The 22,036-nt window shown below is 50.2% G+C and overlaps 1 protein-coding gene across 1 annotated transcript; it reads right to left on the reverse strand.

The window, feature by feature from the left end:
* Nucleotides 1-3,883: 3,883 nt before the first annotated feature.
* Nucleotides 3,884-19,000, reverse strand: FEZF1 (FEZ family zinc finger 1). The gene is made up of 6 exons (XM_039499850.1): nt 18,908-19,000; nt 9,942-10,051; nt 6,329-7,375; nt 6,066-6,200; nt 5,697-5,829; nt 3,884-5,083 (listed from the first exon to the last, which is right to left on the reverse strand). The coding sequence occupies exons 3-6, from the start codon at nt 7,121-7,123 to the stop codon at nt 4,785-4,787; spliced, it is 1,362 nt and encodes a 453-aa protein (XP_039355784.1). The 5' UTR covers nt 7,124-7,375; nt 9,942-10,051; nt 18,908-19,000; the 3' UTR covers nt 3,884-4,784.
* Between the last annotated feature and the right edge of the window lie 3,036 nt (nt 19,001-22,036).

Consider the following 22,036-nt stretch of genomic DNA (forward strand, 5'->3'; position numbering starts at 1 on the left):
CTTGGGAACTCTTCTGCAGGAAATCTTTCCCAGACCTGAAGAAGAACTCTGTTGAAACTCCAAAGCTCATCTCTCTCTCCCCAACAGAAGTTGGTACAATAAAACATGTTACCTCATCCACCTGGACTCTCTAATGGCTGGTGCAGTCAAGTCAATGGACATTTTAAAAGTTTACTACCAAGATCATTGGTATCATGTGCTAATATAGGCTGGGGAAATAAACATGCTAAAGCCTAGTTTGCTGGACTGCCTAGGCCTAGGTAACCATGACGTGCACAGGGGCTAAGAACATGAACGATGGGTGTCCCCACCCTCACACATCTCAACTGCAGTTTGTCCCTGCTAAACTCTAAATGATTCGCAGGAGGAACCTGATGAATCCTGGAAATGTCCTGAGAGGTGATTACTGCACATGCACCTGGGCTGTCAGGCACTTGGCTACTTCCAAACAGCTTGTTGAGGCTCAACTCCTCCATAGTTTCATTTTGAACAAAGAGGGGTTGGCTTCTGATTGTTTGGCCTTTGCTTGTTCTGCTTTGGACCGTTGTATTTAACTACCCTTTGGTAACACAGAGGCCAAGTCTACACTAAAAAGTTAGCACCACCCAGGCATATTGCTCAGGGGTGTGTAGACAGTGCTAGGTCCAGGGAAGAATTCTTGTGGACCTAGATACCTTCTCTGGGGAGCTGGATTTACTACAGGGATGGGAGAACCTCACCCAGAGTGTCCACACTGAAATGCCATTGTAGTGCAGCTGAAATTGGGGGAGGGGCTCCCCATTTTGCCACTCTGGTCATTTACAGCACACACAAAACTTACAGCAGGTCAGATTCAAGTCGGATAGGACTAGAAATGCCTCGGAGATGAACCCATCCCCACCCTCACATCAAAAGTCACTTGGAAGGGCACCCTGTTTTTTGCCCCTCTTCCTGGTCCTTAGTCCTGAGTGTTTAGGGGCCGGTTTGGAAATCTAGGTGAAAAGTGGACAACAGCCAGTGCTCCTGTGGGTGAAACCCAGCCACACTAGTAGGTGTTTAACATCGGCCTTTGCTCTGATTTCCCCAGCCAGCTCTGCTCCATCAGTTCAGTCCTGCTGCTGATTGAAACACTCCTTTATCCAAGCTCCTACACAGACGAAGAACTGTGCCCGACTGATCGTGTACTAGACAAGAGGGTCTATGACCTTGGCAGACTCCCTGCGCCTCGGTTGTATTTTTTTTTTGTATTGAGGTCTCCAGAGGAGAAGACTTTCTAAGAAGGGCACCAGGTGCGCCTCACACGGACGATGAAGAACAAGAGGTGTGAAAGCAGAATGTTGCTACTCGCTGATGACATCTGATCTCTCTCCCTTCACTCCACGCACGCAGCGGAGCCGGCTCGGATCCGGCTCTTCTTGGCGCCACACTTCCTTTGGTTTCCATGGCAGAAGCGTTGGGCGTTCTCCCTAAAACTGCCTTGATGTACAAGAGAGGAGCGTTGCATGGTGTCAAGGAGGAGACCCTACGGTGACCCTCCAGGAGAGGCGGCGAGCGAGGGAGCAACCCCGCTCTTTAGCGACAGAAGGAAGCCAGCCTGCACAGTGCAGCCCCAGAGCCAACAGCTGAGAACTCCGGAGCTGGCTCCCACTTTGCCCCTCAGCCACTCGTGCCCGTGTGGGTCCATCGGAGTGGAGACATTTGTCAAAGGAAGAATGTGTGGCCAGCGAAGCGCCCCTGCAAAGACGGGGACTCCCGACAGAGGGAGCTGAACCCAAACCCTCCCCGCCCGACAGACTACAGCCCTGTCTCTTTCCCAGTTCTCTCCTGGGCAGTAGGCGGCTCTCGGTTAGAAGGGGAATTGGGATAAGCCCAAAATACTCTCCCCGCCCGCCCCCAATAGCCTCAAAATTCTTGGGTCAGACATTCTAATCCAGTTCCTACAGAGCCCCGGGCAAACGTGTCTTCGATACAAATTGCACACAGGGGGAAATACACTGGTGTCTGCCTCTTTCCCGGTTACCTTTGCTATCATTTAACACATGTTCGGGCAAACTAACTCTTCCTGTAGTTTTTATTTCAGTCTCTCTTTTTGGTCTGACCTGCAAAACTACCGCCACTTGACCCGATTCAACAGTCTCCTTTCTCTCCGTTTCCGCCAGCCCACCATGCCATTGGTATACTGGGTAAAAACAAAGTCGGGTGGTGGGGGGGAAATCCAACTGCTCCATCGCCAGTGTATTAGTTAGTGTTCTCATACCCATTCCGTTCAGGGCGTCACCCAGCGTTCAGGCATCTCATGGTACCTGAGTCTGGGGAGAAAATGGAAAGCGATGCTGCAAGCAACCTTAGCTGCCCTTGAAGATGCGTTGTTTGTTTATTTTACAAATAAAATCTTCTCTTAAGGCCCCAATCGCTAATCTCATGTATGGGGAAGGGAGAGTACTTCCGCTTTTACAGCACTTTCTAACACATATTTAGACAAACGAAGTCTGTTTAAAGTTTATGCCCATTCTACAGATTCATATCAAACAGCCATTCCCCAGCGCACCACGACAAAGGGACCACTCATTTTTGCAACATGGCAAACTGATATTTACCCTGACGTGACCTCCTAGGCCTGTCCCTACAACCGGCTTGACTCGCTTTCCCTGCGCAGCCCCTTTCTACAGAGCCGGAATCCGGGTGCCAGTCCAGATCCTGGAAACACGGCAAGAGCGGGGCGCCCGGTGTGATCATGGGATCCGTTTGAGAACTTCGCGGCCAGGACCTGGAGATCTGTGTTCATGGGCAACACACCGCACAGAAACATTGTATCCTCTAAGCTCGGGAAAGAAACCTGAATTGTCCAGATACTGGCTCACAACGTACCACGCAGGTGGGAGACACGTACAAACTCCAAGGGTCTGCCGGGACTGAGCAGCTGTAGCTTCCCGAGAGCTGGTCATCTGTCAGGGATCTGTTTATTTCGCACGCTCCCTGACATTCCTCCCCTGGTGTCTGCAGCCACACGGGTAGCGCTTGCGCCCAGGCAATGCTCTCTAGTCTCCCACCTTCTCTCCCGGAGAGCATCGGAACGCGTTGTGCTCTGCTCCTCTCTAGTGACTTTCCGCCCGGTCGATACATTGTCTTCCCACGCGCGGCCGTGGGTGGCAGCCACTGTCCTGCCCAGGTGCAGTGAGCAGCGGACAGGCTTGAAATCCAGTCGGTGTAACCTCAGCTCGGCCCCCTTCGTGTGTGTGTGTGGAGGGAGGGGGGAGATGGGGACAGTTCCAAGCCTTTCCTTTCTGAACAACAACACGACCCGAAATTCACATGCGGACAACGGCTCTTAACACGTCAAACTGGAGCGCGAAGAAGCGGCTAAGGGCATGTGAGGCTGCTTCGCAGCTGGCGCCTCTCCTCGGATTCGCCCGCATCCATTTTGCTGCCCTCGCCCCCTGGAAAAGATGTTCCCGACGAGTTAGTCTATTTTATGCCAAACAAGGCGATCCCGAGGAGAGCCCCAACCCCCCCCCCCTCTGGGAGCGGGTTACCTGGGGCAGCCGGTCAGCTGCCGGCGGGCTCGGAGCACCGCGGGCGGCTCCCACAAGGCTCATGGCTCTTTTCGGGAGGAGGCGAATAAATAATAGTAGCAAAAGCAGCCCCTTAAAGATGCTGCTTGTACTAACGGCTGGGGACAGCACCCGATTGGGGAGAGGTTAATTTTGTTTTGCGACAGGAGATTCAAAATAAAGACATAAAATAAGCTCTCCTTCCCGGGCTCATCCATTCTCCCTCCCCGCTTTCTTTCTAGGCAACGGGCCGGTGGCAGCGTGCTTAGTTTTTAAGGCTGGATTGGCAGCTTCTACTGAGCAGCTAATAGTATAACAACCCGGCTTTGATAAATCCGAGCTAATTACCCCCTCTTAATTAAAGTCTTTAGCAGTTGTTTCAGTGTTTTGGCAAGAAAACAGGAGAGGTTTGCAGTTAGAAAACACAAGAGCCTAAGCTCACAGCAGAGCTGCTGATTAACACTTGGAGCATTTCAAGGACCTGGCATCAGCCACAGTTTTGATTTCCCTCCATCTTCCCTTCTTGATTAAACATAAATAAATACACACACACATACACACACACTATGTTGGTATTATCTGTCATCCGCCCCCAGCCTTTCGTTATCAATACATTAGGAATCGGTATGGTGGGATCACAGCTCTTTAATAGGATCATTGGTCTTGTAGCTGAATAATTTAAATAGCTAATGCGCCCTTGATGATTCAGTCATCATGCTCCAAGTATTTATTTCCACCAGGTCAACGAATTCATTTTCCACGTGCAAGAATCAAACTGAAATTCAAATCCGTACATAGTGAACCAGCTCTGGCCATAGAGATACGATATTCAGGGAGGGGGTGAGGGAGGGGAAGCTATCAAGAAGGGACAACCAGCAGGCATCGGAGACAGGGTAGAACCAACACATATATATACACACATCGAAATAATTAAGTGGTGCAGCATTCCCGGCTCGGATAATACAGATCCCAATAAATACAGCAGAAATTGGCTTGGCTTTTTTTTTAACCATCTCTAACCCTGAGATGTTAAAAAAATCGAGTCTTGAAAGAAAGAAAGAAAGAGAAAACAACCCAACAACAACAAAAAGAAGGAAACGACCAGCCCACCAATGTTAGTGGCCAAATAGAGCGTAATACACAAAACCGCTTAACAGGTGCATGCAAAGAAGCAGGAGGGTGGTTGCAACGGCGGGGCTCCGGGTTGCTTTCCCCGCTGATAGGACCGGCAGAGCTCCGGGCTTGCAGTCCCGCTCACTGATGGTGCGGCTGTTGCAGCAGCGGGCCCGACGGCTGCAGCGTCTGGTCTGGCCCCGGCTCGGCAGGGGCTCGCGGCAGTCCCAGGGCGCTGTCGTGCAGCTTGCGGACGTGCTTCTTGAGATCAAAGTTCCTGCAGAAGCCCTTGCCGCAGGTGGGGCACGTGAAGGGCTTCTTGTCGTTGTGGGTGTGCATGTGGAAGGTCAGGTTGTACACCTGATGGAAAGCTTTGTTGCAGATATTGCACTTGAACTGCTTCTCGCCGCTGTGGGTCAGTTTGTGGTTTTTGTAATTACCTGGGAACAGACAAGTCAAGGGTCACAGACGCTACACTGGGGAAAGAGCTTTGCCCCCTCCCCAAACCCCGGCTCCAGACGAAAATGGCAATTGACCGTTTTTAACTAAAACAGAACACAAACCACCCACCCACAATATTCCGGTTAGGAAATGTATTGTTAGAACCAAACGGTAAAGCGCTGAATCAAACCCGATTTATAAACCCCACACGATATGTATTTTAAAAAAGTCTACGCGATACCATGACGATTACTAGAATCCAAGATTCATATTAAACAAAGGTTCTTACACCTGAGCAAAAATATGAGCAGTAAAAAATTGCATGTGAGACGGGGGAATTCAAGTAGGTTGAAAATTGCATCTTGCAGTGCGAAATAAAAACCAAATTTCTCCTTTTTCATTCCTCTACAAGCTCAGATCGGACACTCCAGATACCGAGTATTCAATATAAAAAATTGATCTCCAGGTTAAAACTGAGCCACGGGTTTAAAATAAATCAAATAAAACAATTAATAAATAATAAAGCAAGGCCTCCTGCAAATTGTTTTGATTGTTTACCTGCTAGGGGTGGGATTCTGAGGAGAATAACAAGAAGCGGTTTGAGACTTGTACCTTTTTGATGAAATCCTTTGCCACAAAATTCACAGACAAAAGGTTTGTAGCCGGCATGGATTCGTGTGTGTGTGTTTAAAGTGGAACTTCGGTTAAACGCTTTGCCGCACTGGTTACACTTGTGAGGCTTTTCCTATAAGGAAACAAAAGCAAATATTGAAGTAAGTGCATGGCAAAGCGCTTTCCAGTGCTTGAAAATTTGTGGCTTTATCGAGACGTGAGAGCGACGCAAAGTCTGTTTAAAAAACAAACGAAAACAAAAACCAGCGCCTCCCGACCAAATGACCCCGGTTTTAACAGTGTTCTGTCGGATCGGATCAGCGAAAGCAGGTGGAAATACGCAGTGCAATAGGCGTGAGAGATATTCACCTGGGTGTGTATGATCTTGTGCCGGCAGAGAGTGCTTGCTTGTCTGAAGCCCTTGCCACAAACTTTGCAAACAAAGGGTCTGGCTCCTGTGTGGACTGGCATGTGGCGAGTTAAATTATAATGTGCATTAAATACCTTGAAAGTTAAATCAGAAAAAAACCCCAATTAGAATCATAAAGCAACAGGGGGAAGGGGGTAGTTCTAAAACGAGAGCAGACAAATGGCTAGAAACTTTATGCAAGCAAAGGAAGTTAGTTACTTGCCTTTCCACAAACTTCACACGTGAAAACTTTGGGCTTGCTGCTGGGAGAGCTCCGGCTGAACTCCGAGCTCTTGAACGCGATTTTTTCCGATAGGATCTGGGCACTTTCTTTCATGTAGTGCTGGAGCTGAGCCTGCGATAAGTCTTTAAAGGCCACTCCGGAAGGGTACTTTTCCACGGGCGGCAGCACCAGTTTGTTTCTCTCCGCCAGGTACGCCTTGGGCTGCGGGTGCAGAGGCGAGCTGAGGAAATAAGAAGCCACCGGGTGGATGTTGAGGCTGGACGACGGGTGACAAGGGCCGTCGCTGCGGTTGAAGTAGCACAGCGCTCCCATGGCGTGGAAAGAGGAGTGATTGACCACTCGCGGCCTCACCAGTTTGTACTGCTGCAGGGGCAGGGCGTCGCGGGGGAAATCGCCTTTTAGGCTCAGGGCACAGTTCAATAGATCGCCGCAGCTGAAGGGGGAGGCAGAGGAGTCCAAGTGAGCCTTCCTGGCCTCTGATCCGGCCACCGCCGCTTTGGGGAGGGGGTCGTACGCCACTGGGACAAAGGGGATCATGCAGGGGATGGAGGAGTTGAGTTGCAGAGAGTGTTTGGGGTCTCCTTTGGGCACGGATCCTTGGAGGAAGGGCGGCACCGGAATGGACTTGGGCTCTGGAGTCCTGGCCATGATTCGCTCAATGGAGAACGCCAGGGGTTTGGAGGTGCTGATCATGTTGCTTCGAGCAGACAGGCTCTCTCTGGCTGGAGAAGTTGCTAAGATTTTGGTCGCCGTGTGGTGGCTACTATTGTCCATGGCTGGCTTGCATTTGTTCGCCGGTCTGAGCCGCTTTGGTAGACGCCTCTTTTTTGTCCCCTCTCTCTCTCTCTCTCTCTCCCCCTTTTTCTGGTCACTGATCTGCACCGAGGGAGACCAGCACCGTCGCCGCCACCACCATCATCAGAGCCTCCGCCGGCGGAACCAGCCTTCCCGGTCCAGTGGACTCATGCCAGCCCATCACAGTTTACTTTGGCGCGCCCGTGACTTAAGGACAATCGCTGCTTATTTCTATCAATAGAAAGTGTTGTGTCAATAACGCAGCCAAGATCTCGCCAATCGTTAACTTCCAAGAGGAGAAGGTAAACTAGATAATTGCTCAATTCGCTTCCAACAGTCAACAGGAAAAGTTATCTCCCCCCCCCCTACACACACCCCCACTTCCCTAGTAAGCGACTACTTTTCATTGGAGCCGCAGGCTCCCCCTCCCAGAGAAGGAGGCGTCTCTCCCCCCCCCCCCTTCCCGCTCGCACGCCCCCTCACTCTCTTTTTATTTATTATTCTCAATCTGTTTCGCCAGGCTTCAGAGGCCAAGCCGAACCGACATCAATGTTCTTGTTTGGCTCGAAGTGACAGCATCTAAAATCAGTGTCCACGTGCTAAATGCGGAAACGGAGCCCAATTTGGGGGCGAGCGGGGAGCTGCAGGAGAAGCGGCTCTGGGGGAAGCTGGTCGTTTCCCTGCCACTTTCCAGCCTAGGCTCCGGCTTGAGGAAGTGAGGGGCGGGGGGGCTGCTGGCGGCTCTGAGACTGCTGCCCTTCTCGCAGGCGCTGGTCGGGGGCTTACACCGGGGCTTGGAGGTCTTGTGGAAAAGACAGCCAACAAACGGGCTGACCCTTGCCCCAGATCAGATCGCCCCCGAATCCAAACGCAAACGGCTAGACAGAAACCACCGGGGTCAAGCCGAGTTGAGACCGAATAACCAAAAGTTGAATCACGATTTGGAGGGAGGAGGAAGTGCTGGCCCAAACCGACACCTTATATATGCACTCCCTGGGTGTTTCAGCAGTGCCTAGAGGCCTTAATGCTGACGGGGAACCCTGTCTACATAGAGGGAGCCGGGCTCCCTGCTCCTCTTGATTACAGGCAAAGCACTGGAGTAAGACAGCGTGGCTGGGAGAGAAGGTTACCATCGATTTTTTGCCGATCTATTCATTTTGTAGACACGATAATCTACGGCTAAAGCAGGTGTCAGTTATTCCCGCCTGCCCTGAACATTGGCTGGTATTATAAAAAGCGAGAGGCCTGCAATTCCTGACAAATCTGTGTACAATCCGTCTCTGCTAGAGGCAGCAAAGCAACAGGCTGCACGTGCGCCTGGCCCGGGCATTGCCCTGGGTGCATGGGGTCCCTGCTGGATTGGGCAGGTCCCCTCCCCCGTGTCCTGGGCTGCTGACGCTTTCGGGGGCCCTTGGACGGGCCTGGATGTGGCCGAGCAGCCGCCCCTTTCGCACCGCCCGGAGGTGCCTGTTGCATGCACACGCCCCCCCCCCCCCAGCGACTTCGTGCCCGGCTGCTCACAAGGGCCACGTGGGGGGCGAGAAACAGCCCAGCCCGGGCACAGCATGGGGGTGTCCCCGGGACTGGCTCCCTCTAGTCTCCGATTTCAGGGTGGCGAAAGGGGGTAGCTGGGGGGCAGCAATAGCCCGCTCCCCAACCACCCCAAGCCCTTCTCTGGGCCCGCGGAAGCAGGGAGGCTGGCGCAGAGGGATGGACCAAGGCCCCTGGACCTTTCTAAGGGGGGACGGCTCCAGCGGGCTCCAATGGAGGCGCCCGAAATGGAGCCGGGATAGCAGGGAAAGGTCGCCACACACCCACCTGGGAATCCGGGCCGGGGTAACGCCCTGCTAGAAACTCTGCAATAGCCTGTCCGGACCCAGCCCCGAGGACCTCCCCTGCCCTCTGCGGGGGCCCGGGCGGCCGGGCACGGAGAAGAAGCTGGACAAGGGTCTGATTCGCCGCCTCCTCCGGGGCAGAGAAGGGTGGATCCGCCTCTCCCAGTGGAGCAGACATCTGGAGAGCCAGGTACCCAGGGCCCCTCTCCCCTGGCAGCCCGCGGTCGGTGGGTCAAGTGGGCGGCGATTTCTGCAGGCCTCCTGGGAGGGTGGGCCCCTGTAGGGATGCTGGCACTGGGAGGTCTCCCTGCCCCGGACGCACTGGTGGCTGTGGGCCGAGATCTTTCACGTGGGGAGTACCATGGGACGGGCAGGGACAGACTGATCCAGGGCTCATAGCTCGGCTTTGCTTCACGCTGGCGAGGCAACATGGGCCCAGTGTGCTGGGGGCTGTTCCTGGGGTGCGGAATCCCATCCCTTCCCACGGCACCAGCCTGTGACCCCTGCCCTGGGCGTGCGACACCCGCATGCAAAACTCTCCTCACGGCGCAGGATCAAAACCCCTCTGACGGGGACAAAAGCCCCAAGGCCTAGGAGTCCTGGGGGAGGAGGGGTGGTTAGCAGTGTGGGGAGATGCCCGGGGCCGCTGAGTAGTGGGAAGTGGGGCGCTGAGCGCGGGATGGAGAGCAAGCGCTGCCCCAATAGAAGGGAAGAGCGGGGGGCTCGGCGAGCCGGGGCTTGGGCCACACAGATTTGGGGGTTCCCGGCAGAGCTCCACGTTTCTCCTCTTTCCCTGCTGGGCGCTGCTCCCTCCTGTGCGCAGACAAAGGGCGAGCGGTGGGGGTTACCCGGGTGGGGGGGGGCGCAGGAGAGGGTCCCGCAGCAGATGGGTCGCGGTTAAGACTTTAATTGCTGCCTTTTAAGCGCTGATCAGGTTCCCATAGGCGGGGTCCTCTTCTTACCTGCTGCTTCCTGCCTCGGAGTCGGCACCGAAAGCCCGGGGACTCCTCCAGCGGCGGGGCACCGATTTAAAGGCGCACCAGAGACACTGCAAACACTGCGTCTGAATGATCTTGACAGAGACACAAATAAAACCAGATTAGCGGATCCCGGACCTGTGCGGAGGTCACTTCGTCCAACTTGAGAGATCTTCGTTTTCTAGCGTGTAAACCTCCCGGGTCTATTTTGTGCCTATTCTAGCAGAGTTTCCTGCTTCCGAACAATGTACATTAAATTTGATCTAGACAAATTTCCGTTTAACTGATAGGAAAGAAAGGAATTATTATGGGGTGGGGTTAGAGGCTTCAAATCCCACATACTTGATAGGTTAACAGGTTGCTTTTAAGTGGTCTTTTTGGGATTGACTTTTTGACTTGCGTTGGAAAGTAACATACATGTAGTGGCATTTGAGCAGTGTAAATATCCCAAAGCAGCAATTACAGCCCGTCCATTAGGATAACACCGGCCTTCTTAATGCTGAAGTGGTAAAGAGGGCGCTTTGGAAAGCTTGATTATTCATTATTTGTTAATGGATATTTTCCCCTCTGTACCTAGTATAGATGAAAACTTGTGCGCAAGCCACATTAATAAGCAGAGGCACGGATCTCTTGTCAGGCTTAGCTTCTGTTTGAGAGAAGGGAGTTTTGCGAATGCAAAAATTGCTGAAAATCTAGTTACGCTCTTAAAGCAGCATAACGAAGTCTGCTCCTTTCCCGGACCTTACATTTCACTCAGGATCACGCTTTTCTAACGTATTAGACTGGCGGGTCTGCTAAGCTACCAGCTACCAACAGAACTGCTGGTGCTGAAGACAGGTATTCCTGAAACGCTTAGATGTATATGATTCGCGGTGGTAAGAGTGACGGCTTGTCTGCTTCTATGTTCAGAGCGCATTTCAGCTGTCTTCGAACGGGTGTTTCACCTTTTGTTTGCCTTTCTTTTTCCAATCTCTGGCCCTTCTCTCGAGACAGGTTCAGGGGGTGAGTGGGTTGTCCTGGAGGGGGAAGTCTGGTCTGTTCTGCCTGGGGAAGTAACAAACCCCAGGTGACCTCCCCAGAGTTAAAAACCTGCTGAGGAATTAAGGGCAAAAGTTTGAGTGCAGAACAGTAATTTCGTATCCTCTCTGGGAAAGCTGCTGTTCTCTTTTTTCCCGTAATCGGTTTTGCATTTCATTCGCTCCTAAACTATGTTCTTGATATTGCTCACTTGCATTATTCTCATGACATATCTCTCCGTGCGTTTAAATCCGAGCCACAGGCGAATTCATCTCGTGGTCAAGATTACTCCAATCTGAACCCAAAGGCGATTACACGCGATGTAAAATACCGCCTAAACCTTAATCTTTCATTTCTTCCTTCGTAATAAAAGACACAAATTCCATTGCGTTTTTAAGTAAAAAATGAATTGAAAAGCATAATTTCCCCAACCTTCTGCTGCGTGTATTAATCTTCTCCTGGACGTGTTTCACAGTCCCACTAGGAACAGGCTGCATTTCACCCTCAGATCTGGATAAAGACAACAAGCTTCTTTCACTTGCTGCAGATTAGCTACAGGAGGAGAAGGCGACGGGAATCTAGCGTGTTTTATTTGGGATTATGTTTGCAGGCGATCTAGGAAAGAAGCACGGAGGTTACAGACAATACTCCTGCCTGCTTCATTGAAGGACTCTGGCGGCTTCCTCTGTGTCCGATTATTATTTTTAGTCACTTTGATTCGTTTACAGCCACTGCTTTGTTCATATTAGCTAATCAATCGGTCAGTCAATCACCAGGATCACATCTTTACAATCCAGCATTGTTAAAGGGGTGATTTGCCCTCAAACAAAAGCCAGGAAATCCAGAGCTAAAACTGCCACTCCATCCCCTACACGCCTCTGTTGTACTGCCAGACGGCTCAGAATAGCGCCTTATATTCTACACCGTGCAATTTGACATACCTGGCCACAATGGAGTAAATTAACCCGGCATTGCCATGGCTTTTTCAGTAGGGAAATTAGCCCCTGGTTGTTGTTACTGTTGTGATGATTAGAATTATTTTTTTAAATGAACGTGTCTCTAAAATATAAACGAGAATGGTTTATATAAAAGATTTACAAAAGAAAAAAGAGGGAAACATAGACCTCTGGCTTAGTATCAGAGTCACCGGCCCCAATGTAATTTTATTGGAACAGGTTCCGTTGTAACGGCTCCTGGCAGGACTCTAAGGTGCATTCCTATTCCGTGGTGAATTGTTGTTCCCCACAGCCCTGATCTCGCGGAGTGAGAATGCTAAGGCATTGACATACTTCATGAGCCAATCTAATAATGAATGGAGCTGTTATGATATGATGTTAGCAGCGAAGTCCTTTGGAAATTAGCAGGTTCATTTCTGAAGTATCCGCGCTATGTGCAGGAGGAATACTGGTGTAGGATTTTTTTGTTGCGTAGGACATTTAGGCATCCTTATCTACTTAACGCGGTCGTTTATTTTTTCTCCCCGGCAATATATATTAGTCCATGGCAAGAATGATGACATTGTTTTAAACCATATTTTTAGTGAATCCGCCAGCAAAAAAAGTTGTCTGAACCAAAACCAAACAAACATGTTTGCTGCTCTATTTTACACCCGTGCAAACTCCACGCAGGGCTCTGACCCTCCAGGACAACCAGCCAGCCTGGTGCAAATTAAAACTTTTCAGGTATAAATCCTTTAATCGCATATAATTATAATTACAAGTGACACTGGAGCAGCGCTCCCAGCTCGCACCCGATCTGTTTAAGCATACCAGCGATGAGCATAAACTCCAAGCAATCACATCTAATCTAATCAGTCTGCCTATGAGGGGGCCCAGCGGTGTCATCAACTCCAAAGGGCCCTTGGTAAAAGTGGCTGGGAGGGGCCAACAGCAGCTGGGGCTATGAATGACACTTTCCCACTTGTTCCTTTCCAGTTCAACAAATGCTGAGCCAAATTCCCGGGACAGGAACGTGTTACGCTTGCTGGATCAGGCAATCCATGTATTTTATATGCGCTGAGTAGGGTCGGGAATAATTATTTTCGCTTCTGTTTTCTCTTAGTGTATTTGGAGGTGGGACTGGGAGAAGGTTTGACTAAACGGTTAACTGCGAGAGCTCTAGTTCCCAAGCTGTCCTCTGGTCAGGTACAGCATTCCAGTTACTAGAAAGTGCGTGCCTTCCTGTTACTCTGCTTCACTGGGTGAAATATAAACGGTGCTACAAGACCTGTCCCGGCCTGAATCCAATCCCGCAGCATAATCCTGCTCTTTCACAAGTCCCATTGACTTCTCCATGTTGCTTCTCAGCACTAGCACATCTCAACGGCACCAGTGCTGCAAAAGGGAGGAGACTCTGTGCCTTGGCCATAGCCGGCGGCTGACCCATTTAGGCGGGGAAAAGTTTCTTGTCTGTCAGTTTGCTGCCCGTTCAGGCTGAATTACAAAACTGGTGGTGGAATAAAGTTGAAAGGTCAAAAGAGGGTTTATCTCGGGAGAAATTAAGCCAGAAGCCCCAAATCATATTAAAAAAATCCTGTCCTTGTAAATTGGAGTGAAATTGTTAGCCGCAATCTACAATACTGGACATGTGAAATAGTCCTTGGTGAGTACAATTCTCTGGATACCAAGGAACCGTAAGGGAATTTCCATCAATGTACAGAAAAGAGTCTCAACTTTCTGTCTCTGGGAAATAATTCGCTGTTGTTGTTTTCCCCCCATCTGTTTGAGGTGCAATTTTTTATTTGCTTGTTAAACTTTCGATTAAACAAATTTATTATAGGCTCGTTTTGGGGGGAAAAAAAGCTCATTGTTCACACGCCCATAGAATCGTGTTTGTTATTGCATTGCTATGCTTGCGCTGGCTTTTGGGGCAGATTGTTATAGATGCGGCCTGGACTGTCATTGCAGAATTTGATTTGATGGTGTGGGATCAAATCCTACCTAGGGCTCTTAGAAAGGAAATGTTTAAGGATCCTATTCGATGGGCCTGATTCAAAGCCTAAAAGACTCCTGCATGGCCCCACGTCACCAACGCCCCAGAGAGAGTCTCTTCTTTGCAGGTCTTTTCGCTGGACGCTTCTAAAAGATCTGGTGCTAGCTGGTTATGTAACCCGGTGACAGGCCTTTTCAAAAGGCTCTCATGCCTGCTTCCTTTCCCATCGACAAACTCATGGCCGAGCGGTTTCAACTATTGCAATAGAAGCCCCCAGGTTTATATCCGGTTTCAATGAGGATTTGATTTCTGGATTCAAGTGGTTTAGTTTTTAAGCGTCTCGGCAAATACATTAATAAACCACCCGGGAACAGTCTGTCTTGTACTGAAATAAACGGAGAAGGCGCCACTGGGTTGAGTGTATTAACTGGGATAATCTAATGATCGAATCTTGGGCCATGACTTGCATCCGAAGAAGTGGGTATTCACCCACGAAAGCTCATGCTGCAAAACGTCTGTTAGTCTATAAGGTGCCACGGGATTCTTTGTTGCTTGGGCCATTATGAAGTTCGGTTTCCAAAGAAGTCACGATTTTCGTGTAAATGAGCGAGGAAACATCACCAATGTCAGGGCAAGAGGAAGGCCAGCTGGCAAAGGGGAATCTATTCCCTTCCGGGTGTATTATCTGTACAAGGAGTAATGCACACATACGGGGCTCTCTCTAATAAGGTTTATAAACACAGGGAGTGGGCTTTTCAGGTCAACCATCATGAGAGGTGAAACAATCAACACTATGGGGTTCTAGCCGTTCCAGACGCTGTCCGCTCATCATCCAAACCAACGAACTAAGCCCGTCAGTCCAGTGAGTCCCATTTACAGGTGGGGGAAACTGCGGCGGCATGCCCCAGGCCACAAAAGGAGTCGGTGTTAGAGTGAGAGATCAGTAGCTTCTAACTTGCACTCAGAACGCTTCTCTCTCTCGCTGGGACTGATTAAAAGGGCACCCATTCCCTTCGGATCGGGCCCTGCGTGAAGTGTAGTCTCTGTGTACGCAAGGCTGCTGTGCACAGGTTGTTCTGGTAACCATCTCACCACAGAGCACTGACGGCTGAGCCGCGTGTCACGCCAGAGCAGCCCTCCCGGCTATTTCTAGCCTGGCCATTTCCAGTCCCTCTAGAATTTACATAATAGAGACACAGCGGCCCAGAGTGACTCCGAATCCCCGCTCTCTCTGCGCGGCTCCTTGCCCACCTTCCTCCCTGGAGTGGTGCCCTGCGTTGGCACGGCTGGCTGCACCTTCCCTTCTTGTTTGAGTTGGCTTTAGCGCCCCAGCTTTAGCTGTGAAAGAGATGAGCAGCTTAGGCTGCTAACAAGCTCGTTCCTTCCCTGCCTTTACCCCCCTGGCTCCTGGCACATGTGAATGGGGGAGGGGAGGAATTGAAAGCGTCGCAGGGGAGCCAGTGAAAGAGAACAGCCGCTCAGGGCAGGATCACACCGCTTTGATTTGCAAGCAGCTTCTTCCCTGCCTAGGACACGGTCTGGGGAGGAGGGGCAGCGCCCCACCCCCGGGTTACACCTTCATAGGCTTAGCCCTGAACTTGCCCATCTGGCTTCCGTTCTATTGTTCGCCCTCCACCTGTCGCACTGGCTGCGCGGGTCAGGCGGCAGAGACAAATGATACCTGACAAAGAAAAGTCTCTTGGGCCCAGGAGCGGCGGCATCCCACGTGCTCTCCCGTTTCCCCCGATGCTCACAGTGCGTGGACTGTAAAAACGGTGATTTGGGCCACCGCGTGCGCTGGGCTCCTTGGGACTAGACCCAGTTAAGCCGGTGAAGAAACCCCTTCTAGTCAACGAATCACGGAATGCGGGAACCTCCGCAGGATCTCAGACGCGGTTATTGTGTCTTTTCTAACTGCTACATGTTCCGGAAAGCTGCTGCGGTGCCACCGGGGGGTGGGGGTTAAAACCAGTGATACGGTCACCACACGTTGTTAAGCTCTTTCCTTTCTCCCACTGCATTTGAGTTACTTTCCTAACAAGTCTTACGGTGGCGCAGCCCCGATGCACGGGGGATGGGCCCATGATTCTAGCTGGGGGGACAGCATCAGTTCGGTGTGGGATCAATGGGCCCGGGCCTTTAGAGCTCTGAAGGCCTGGGAAGACTGAAGCGTTAGTCTGTGTTGTACGCTCAGGCCCCAGTTCAGCGCGGTACTTTAGCACCCCAACTTTGGCGGCCCTGGGACTCGTTAAAATCAGGCAGCTGCTTGAGTCTCCTCGCTGAATTGAGGCCTCGTACCGGATCTTCTCTGTTATACATCAAAACACAGCACCTGGCTTCTCTGAGGCTGTTAGAGTCGGAGGCTAAATTTTAGGAGCCCTCAGTAATCTGAGCTAACTAGTCACTTGCTGTGGTGCAATTTCAGCATTTCCCTGCATCAATAGAAAGGCTCTGCGGAATTCACTGGTGAGAAAGACTCCGGGTATGAAAAGAATTCTTCTCAGTCTCAAGAATGGCCCAGGAAGCCCTTAGGTTTCCTCTGCACTGAGTTCATAACACATTTCTGCGTGTCTGTAATGAACATTTTAAAATGCAGACTGAAATACAGGCCCCGACGCAGTTCCCCTTGAGCTCAACAGAATTTCATGGAAGCAGTAGCTGACCCATTAGAGGAATCTCTGAATACAAATCCAACATTTTGCTTAACTCGAGGATAATCCATATCAGTGTTCAGCTACTAGCAAAATATCCGGATGACTAAAAAATGAAAACACCCTCTCCAAAGTACTATTATTGTAGCCCGTGCTAAATAAACAGCTCCTGTGACCTTCGGAGGATGTGGTGCTTTGGTTCCGATAACAACTTTCTTATCGTGCAGTTGCCTTTTGCAATCTAACTTTAGTTAATGGTTTTATAACCTTTCCACAGATACAAGCCCATTTGGTTGTCTCTGTTAAAAGCACCGTTCAGTAGCATTGTTACAGGTTCTCTCTGATATAAAAGTGAGCTCGATTTTGCCATTAATAAGGAGTTTGGGCTTAAAACTGAAGGAGGGCAGTGTTGGGGGCCAAGCAGAACATGTGAGGCGATCTCTTTAGTTTGGTGTTATTTAAGAAACTCAGACTGTCTTCAACACACGAGGGTTCATCGATTTTAAGGCCAGCCTATAGATGATCATCTAGTCTGACCTTCTGCATAAAACAGCCATAACATTTCACCTAGTGATTCCTCCAGGGGAGAGAATTATTAACCCGTCCTGCATAAAGTGAGCACCAGTGAGTTCAGCAGGAACTTGTGATTGAACTAGAGCATCTGATGTAAAGACTCCAAATGATGGAGAAGTTACCCCATGCCTTGATAAGCTGTTCCAAAGGGCCCCTTCCCTTTCACTTAAAAAACTTTCCAGTTTCAATATTTCTAACTTCAGCTCCCAGCGGTTGGATCTCGTTAGGATTTTGTCAGCTAAACAAAAGGGATGCTTTTAACTTTACTTTCTACCCTCTCTCCTTCTCTGAAAAACCTTCTCACATCCACTGTGAAGAAAGCCCCTGTGCCCAAAACAATGAAACAGAGGGGCAGGAGGACATCAACTTCCCCTGAGCACGCAGACAGATATACCGGAACGCTCAGCACTGGAAGGGTGCTACACGACTTCATCTAGATCATTGGATCCATGCCACCTTCTTGACTTCTACACTTGAGAGACTTGTGCTCTGAAGCACGATTAGATATACCGCGGAATATCTCACTCTTCAGCAGCTTAGGGTCAGTTCCATCCCTCTCACACAGGAGCCTGCTGGAGGAGAAATACTTGGCAACTTCACGGAGTTTGTCTCAGATCATTTCACAGGGGGAATAAAGGTTAGCTTTCCCTCTCCTCCTTCCCGCTCCAACGACACACATACATCGGGGCCCATTCAGCCCCAAACCCTACAGGGCTGGTGCGGCACAACAAATATCTGAGGCTCTCTCCAGTCGTCCCTCCCAGCTGTGTCACCTACAGCAGGGCCTCAGCGAGATGTGGGAGGAGAGGCCTGGCGAAGAAAGGAACGAACGTGCATGGACCTGCGCCTGATCCAATAGAAAGCCTCCCCTTCGCCTCAACCAGCTATGGCTCGGGGTCTCCTGAAGGTTTCTATCAGGAGTTTGGCCTTCTGTCTACACTACTTATGCCTGATTAGCCTCACTGCTTCCTCGGGCGTTCCATCAGGACGTAGCACGCCATGGATGAACCTTCGTCTCTTTTGTATATCTTGCCTTCCCCTTTCCTAGCAGAAGGCTCTCATTTTAGGCTGTTAAGTTGATCTGGTTAGTATCCCCTCCCGCCTCATCCCCTCGGATGCAGCAGGTTTCCATGCACCAGGGAAGCATGTTGAGGGGTAAGGCCCATAGGCGGGGTCACATCTCTACAACTCCCTATCCAGGCTTTTTCAGTGAATTATTTAAAACAAAAATAAGTTCAACCATAACAGTGAAATGGTGAGCTGCCGACTCAACAAGAGAGGGATTCCTATGCAGGTGGGTTGGGTACATTGTGCCAGTACAATACAGTATGTCACAATTATTAACCCGAGTCCAACAAACACCCAAGGAATTAAAAATGACTGAATGCAGACGTATTACCAGCTAGGAGAAACAACCCTATTATTTTCCACTTCATTTACCTTCTTGTGCTGCTTTGCTTTTGAAACTGTGCTTTCCCCGTTTCCAGCAGTATTCATGTGCCCATTCCGTCCCTTAATAAGACCCACACAGTTAATCAAGTGCAGTCCTACATTCAGGAAGCAAACAGAGCAGGAGTCCTTCTGGAAAACACGTGGGCTCATACGTCTTTTGTTTATCAGGGTTTATTAGCAGCATATTAACAACTGGAACTATTTTAATGGGCTCTGCTCTCTCGGCAACATCACGACTCGCCGGGTAGGAATAGCGCGTCATTTGAACCCAGCCATCTACTTACATTGAAAAACGAATCTATGGGAAATGATTGTTGCATTAATTACCTGTAACGTTATTTTTCTTTTCTTTTTTTACACGCTCTTCAAGGGAAGCTAAGCGGCTTTAACTCCAAACCCCGGGAGAAGAGACAAAACACAAATCGTGCCTTTACTCGGATACTATCACTAAAGGAGTCAGCGTTGGTTTCTAAGCTTTTAAACCTCCCTGGTCGACTTGTTGCTACTCAAAATCCCCCAGAACCGGTTCCTTGATGTCCCTATCTCCCGTATTTTCAGGTTTCCATCCCCTACAATTCTCTTTCAGCTCTAAGCAGTCACAGGCTCTTTGCTTACCGGGCTGAATTTTTATTCTGTACCTCCGAGAAAACCCTGCACTCCTTTGGTAGCTGCAAAATGCAAGAACACTCTGACCAAATCCCCTCAGACCAAACCGAAGTTACTCAAAAGATAACTGGATCTCGAAGCCCACACGTGTGGGATTGCAGTTTCCTTTCTTATGTACTAGAAATCTCTTGTTCAAATCGGAGAATGGGACTGGTCTGCCTATTGTGTATACAAAGTAGGGGACTGGATGGTTAGGTTTACACGGAAATTAGGCTCTCCTCAAACCACATGCATATTCTGGCTACGCTGCTTTGAGCGGCTCCCGCTGGAATAACCTTTCCTCTTTTGATTAGGGTTGAAGAGGGTTGCCCCTCTTTGTGTACTGTTCTGTTCAGTTTGGTGCGCGACAAAACAGCCCCACCGTTACAAAAAAATAAATCCACCGACCAACACTTGCCACTATGTCCTGCTCATTAACAGCAGCAACGCCACAATAGCCCACAAAACGCCGGGGGGTTCCCTGACCTCTCCCGCTGCCCTCGCCTGGCAACTCGCCTCTTCCGGGCTGGAAGATGCGCCGCAGGCCAATCAATAGACAAGAAGTTCGGCAAACACCCAGGGCAGGTCTGGAGCGCTCCTCGCGAGCCAAGCAATTCACTAACGTGCAATTGTACTCGAGCCCGTGAAGGCAATTTGCAGAACATCAGAGAAAAACGCTCAGTCGCAGCTCCCGGGGAGTTTGGCCACAGAGCGTCCAAGGGCAGGTACAGCACTTGTGATTGTTTGTCCAAAGGATCCAAAAACACCTTATGGCGCTATAGATTTTCCCACAATAGTCTCCCCTCCTCCTCCACAGACGAGGGAGGCCAATTTACTCTGGTCTCTGACAGATTCAGCCGGTAGAACTTGGATTTTGCCCGTTATTCCCGAGGGGGAAAAATGAAGTTTGTGGTATCAAGCATTGCCAGGGCAGTTCCTTGGTCGTTTGAGAATGAGAATTGTCACAAATCTCTCCTGATACTTCAGAACAGCCCGTTTGGTGCCTCTGATCCCAGGGAATCTCTGGTTTGCCACGGGAACGTAGCCCGGCATTTGCTGTAAGATTTGTGTCGTTGTTCGTGGTTGCTGAGAAGCCAGGAGTTCTTAGGGGCCAGAGCCACAGCGCTCTCCGTGTTCACACATCTCTGCTAACAACAATGCAGCAAAGGAGGTTTTTCCAACGTGAATTTCCCAGGACATCCGAGCTTTTTGAGCCGGATCGTGAACAGGGGGGGATAATATGGACGGATGATCTGGGAGATTATTATATTTGTAGAACTAGCCTAGTATAAAATATAACTTGACTTGTTGCTGCAAAAGGCACACGTGTAAAACGCCACCGATTTAGCGCTTCGGGGCAAAATAGCAAAGAGGTCCCTGGATTAAAAGAAATCCGCGCAGCTAGTGGTCTATTTGCTTGGCGGAAGCTTGCGCGCCTCGTGGAGCGAAGTATTCCCCAGGGATACTGCTGCGAGGCCGCTCTGGTTAAGGCGTTGGTGCGGTGCACCCCAGGGGTTCCCCTGCTGCGCAGGGTTTGGCATGTCCCCCGGAGCGCCGTGGGACTGGGGTTAGGCACTGGCCATAGGCCTGGGTCGCCAATCCCACCCCCTCCCGCTCTTGAGCGGCTCCGAGCAGCCTGTGAGCCATGGACCAGCAGGGAAGAGCGAGCGTTCTCCAGCTGCCGTGTGGAAGCGGCTTCTCTCCAGACCTACGCACGTTATTCCGGAGCTGGAGTCTGCCTATCCCGCTCCCTTCCCTCCCCTTCTCCAGGGCGCTGCTCCACTGGGCGCAGAGTTTTAGAGCGGGGTGGGGGCGGGAAAGGAACGGGATGCAAACAGCAGCAGCTTCAGAGGAGAATTTGGAAACGTTCACCCTAACGCCCAGTAAAGCTCCCCTTTCCCTTTGGCAAAGTGTGTGCGCGCAGCAGCGGCTCTCCCCAAATGCAGGGAGAGGGCTTTAACCCGCTGAGGCGGGGGGAACCACTAGTGCACTTCGCACGAGCACTTACTTGCTACAGCAGCAAATGAAATCCCCTCTCCTGACGGGTTCGGGGCAATGAAAATTAAAGGCGATTCAGCAGGGACAATCTGGGAAGGCAGAACAGGAGGCACATGACCTGGAAAACTGTACCTCTCCTCGCCCCTGTGAAGAGGCAGGACATGGATGGTTTTCAACAGCAAATGATGGTTGATTTTCCCCTCTATTTCATTTAAACAAACTCCTTTTCGGTTTGGGTGCCAGGAGAGCAGCAGGGAGTAATTGTCATTTTCTTTTGTAAGTAGCTCAGCTCTGCAGAAGTGTAACCTGCCTGCCCTTGTTCTGCACAGTTTATATGCACACTTAAAAACCAACTCTGTTAATGGCTCAAAAACTTTTCAATTCATCAGGCCCTTTGCCCTTCCAGAACCCCTCTGAAGTTCCACAACTGTCACTGTAAGGAAACTTCATGTAAGCTGCACGAATTTTGAATTGTTCTGTGTTTAAAACACATCACTCTGTTAAACTAAGCACAGACATTTAGTGTCAATGGGCACTTCACTAACTTCTTCCCACTCCTCCTTCTGATATTGCCCTTTCAGAATTCCTAGAGATCTCATCCATATGAAGATTCATACATGTTCTCTGAAAATAAACATGGTGATATTTTTTATAGAAACAGCAAATTTTGAGAAAACCTTGTCTGATTCTGTCAAACTCTCACCAAAGGCATGAGAATATAGATGGTTGTTTATAGAACACTGCCATGGGCTCATACAAAAGCAGGGTATCAAATACAAACATTCAGAAATGGCTTATTTGTTTTTACAAGAA

The sequence above is a fragment of the Mauremys reevesii genome, linkage group 1, assembly GCF_016161935.1.
Source record: "Mauremys reevesii isolate NIE-2019 linkage group 1, ASM1616193v1, whole genome shotgun sequence".
Lineage (NCBI taxonomy): Eukaryota > Metazoa > Chordata > Testudines > Geoemydidae > Mauremys > Mauremys reevesii.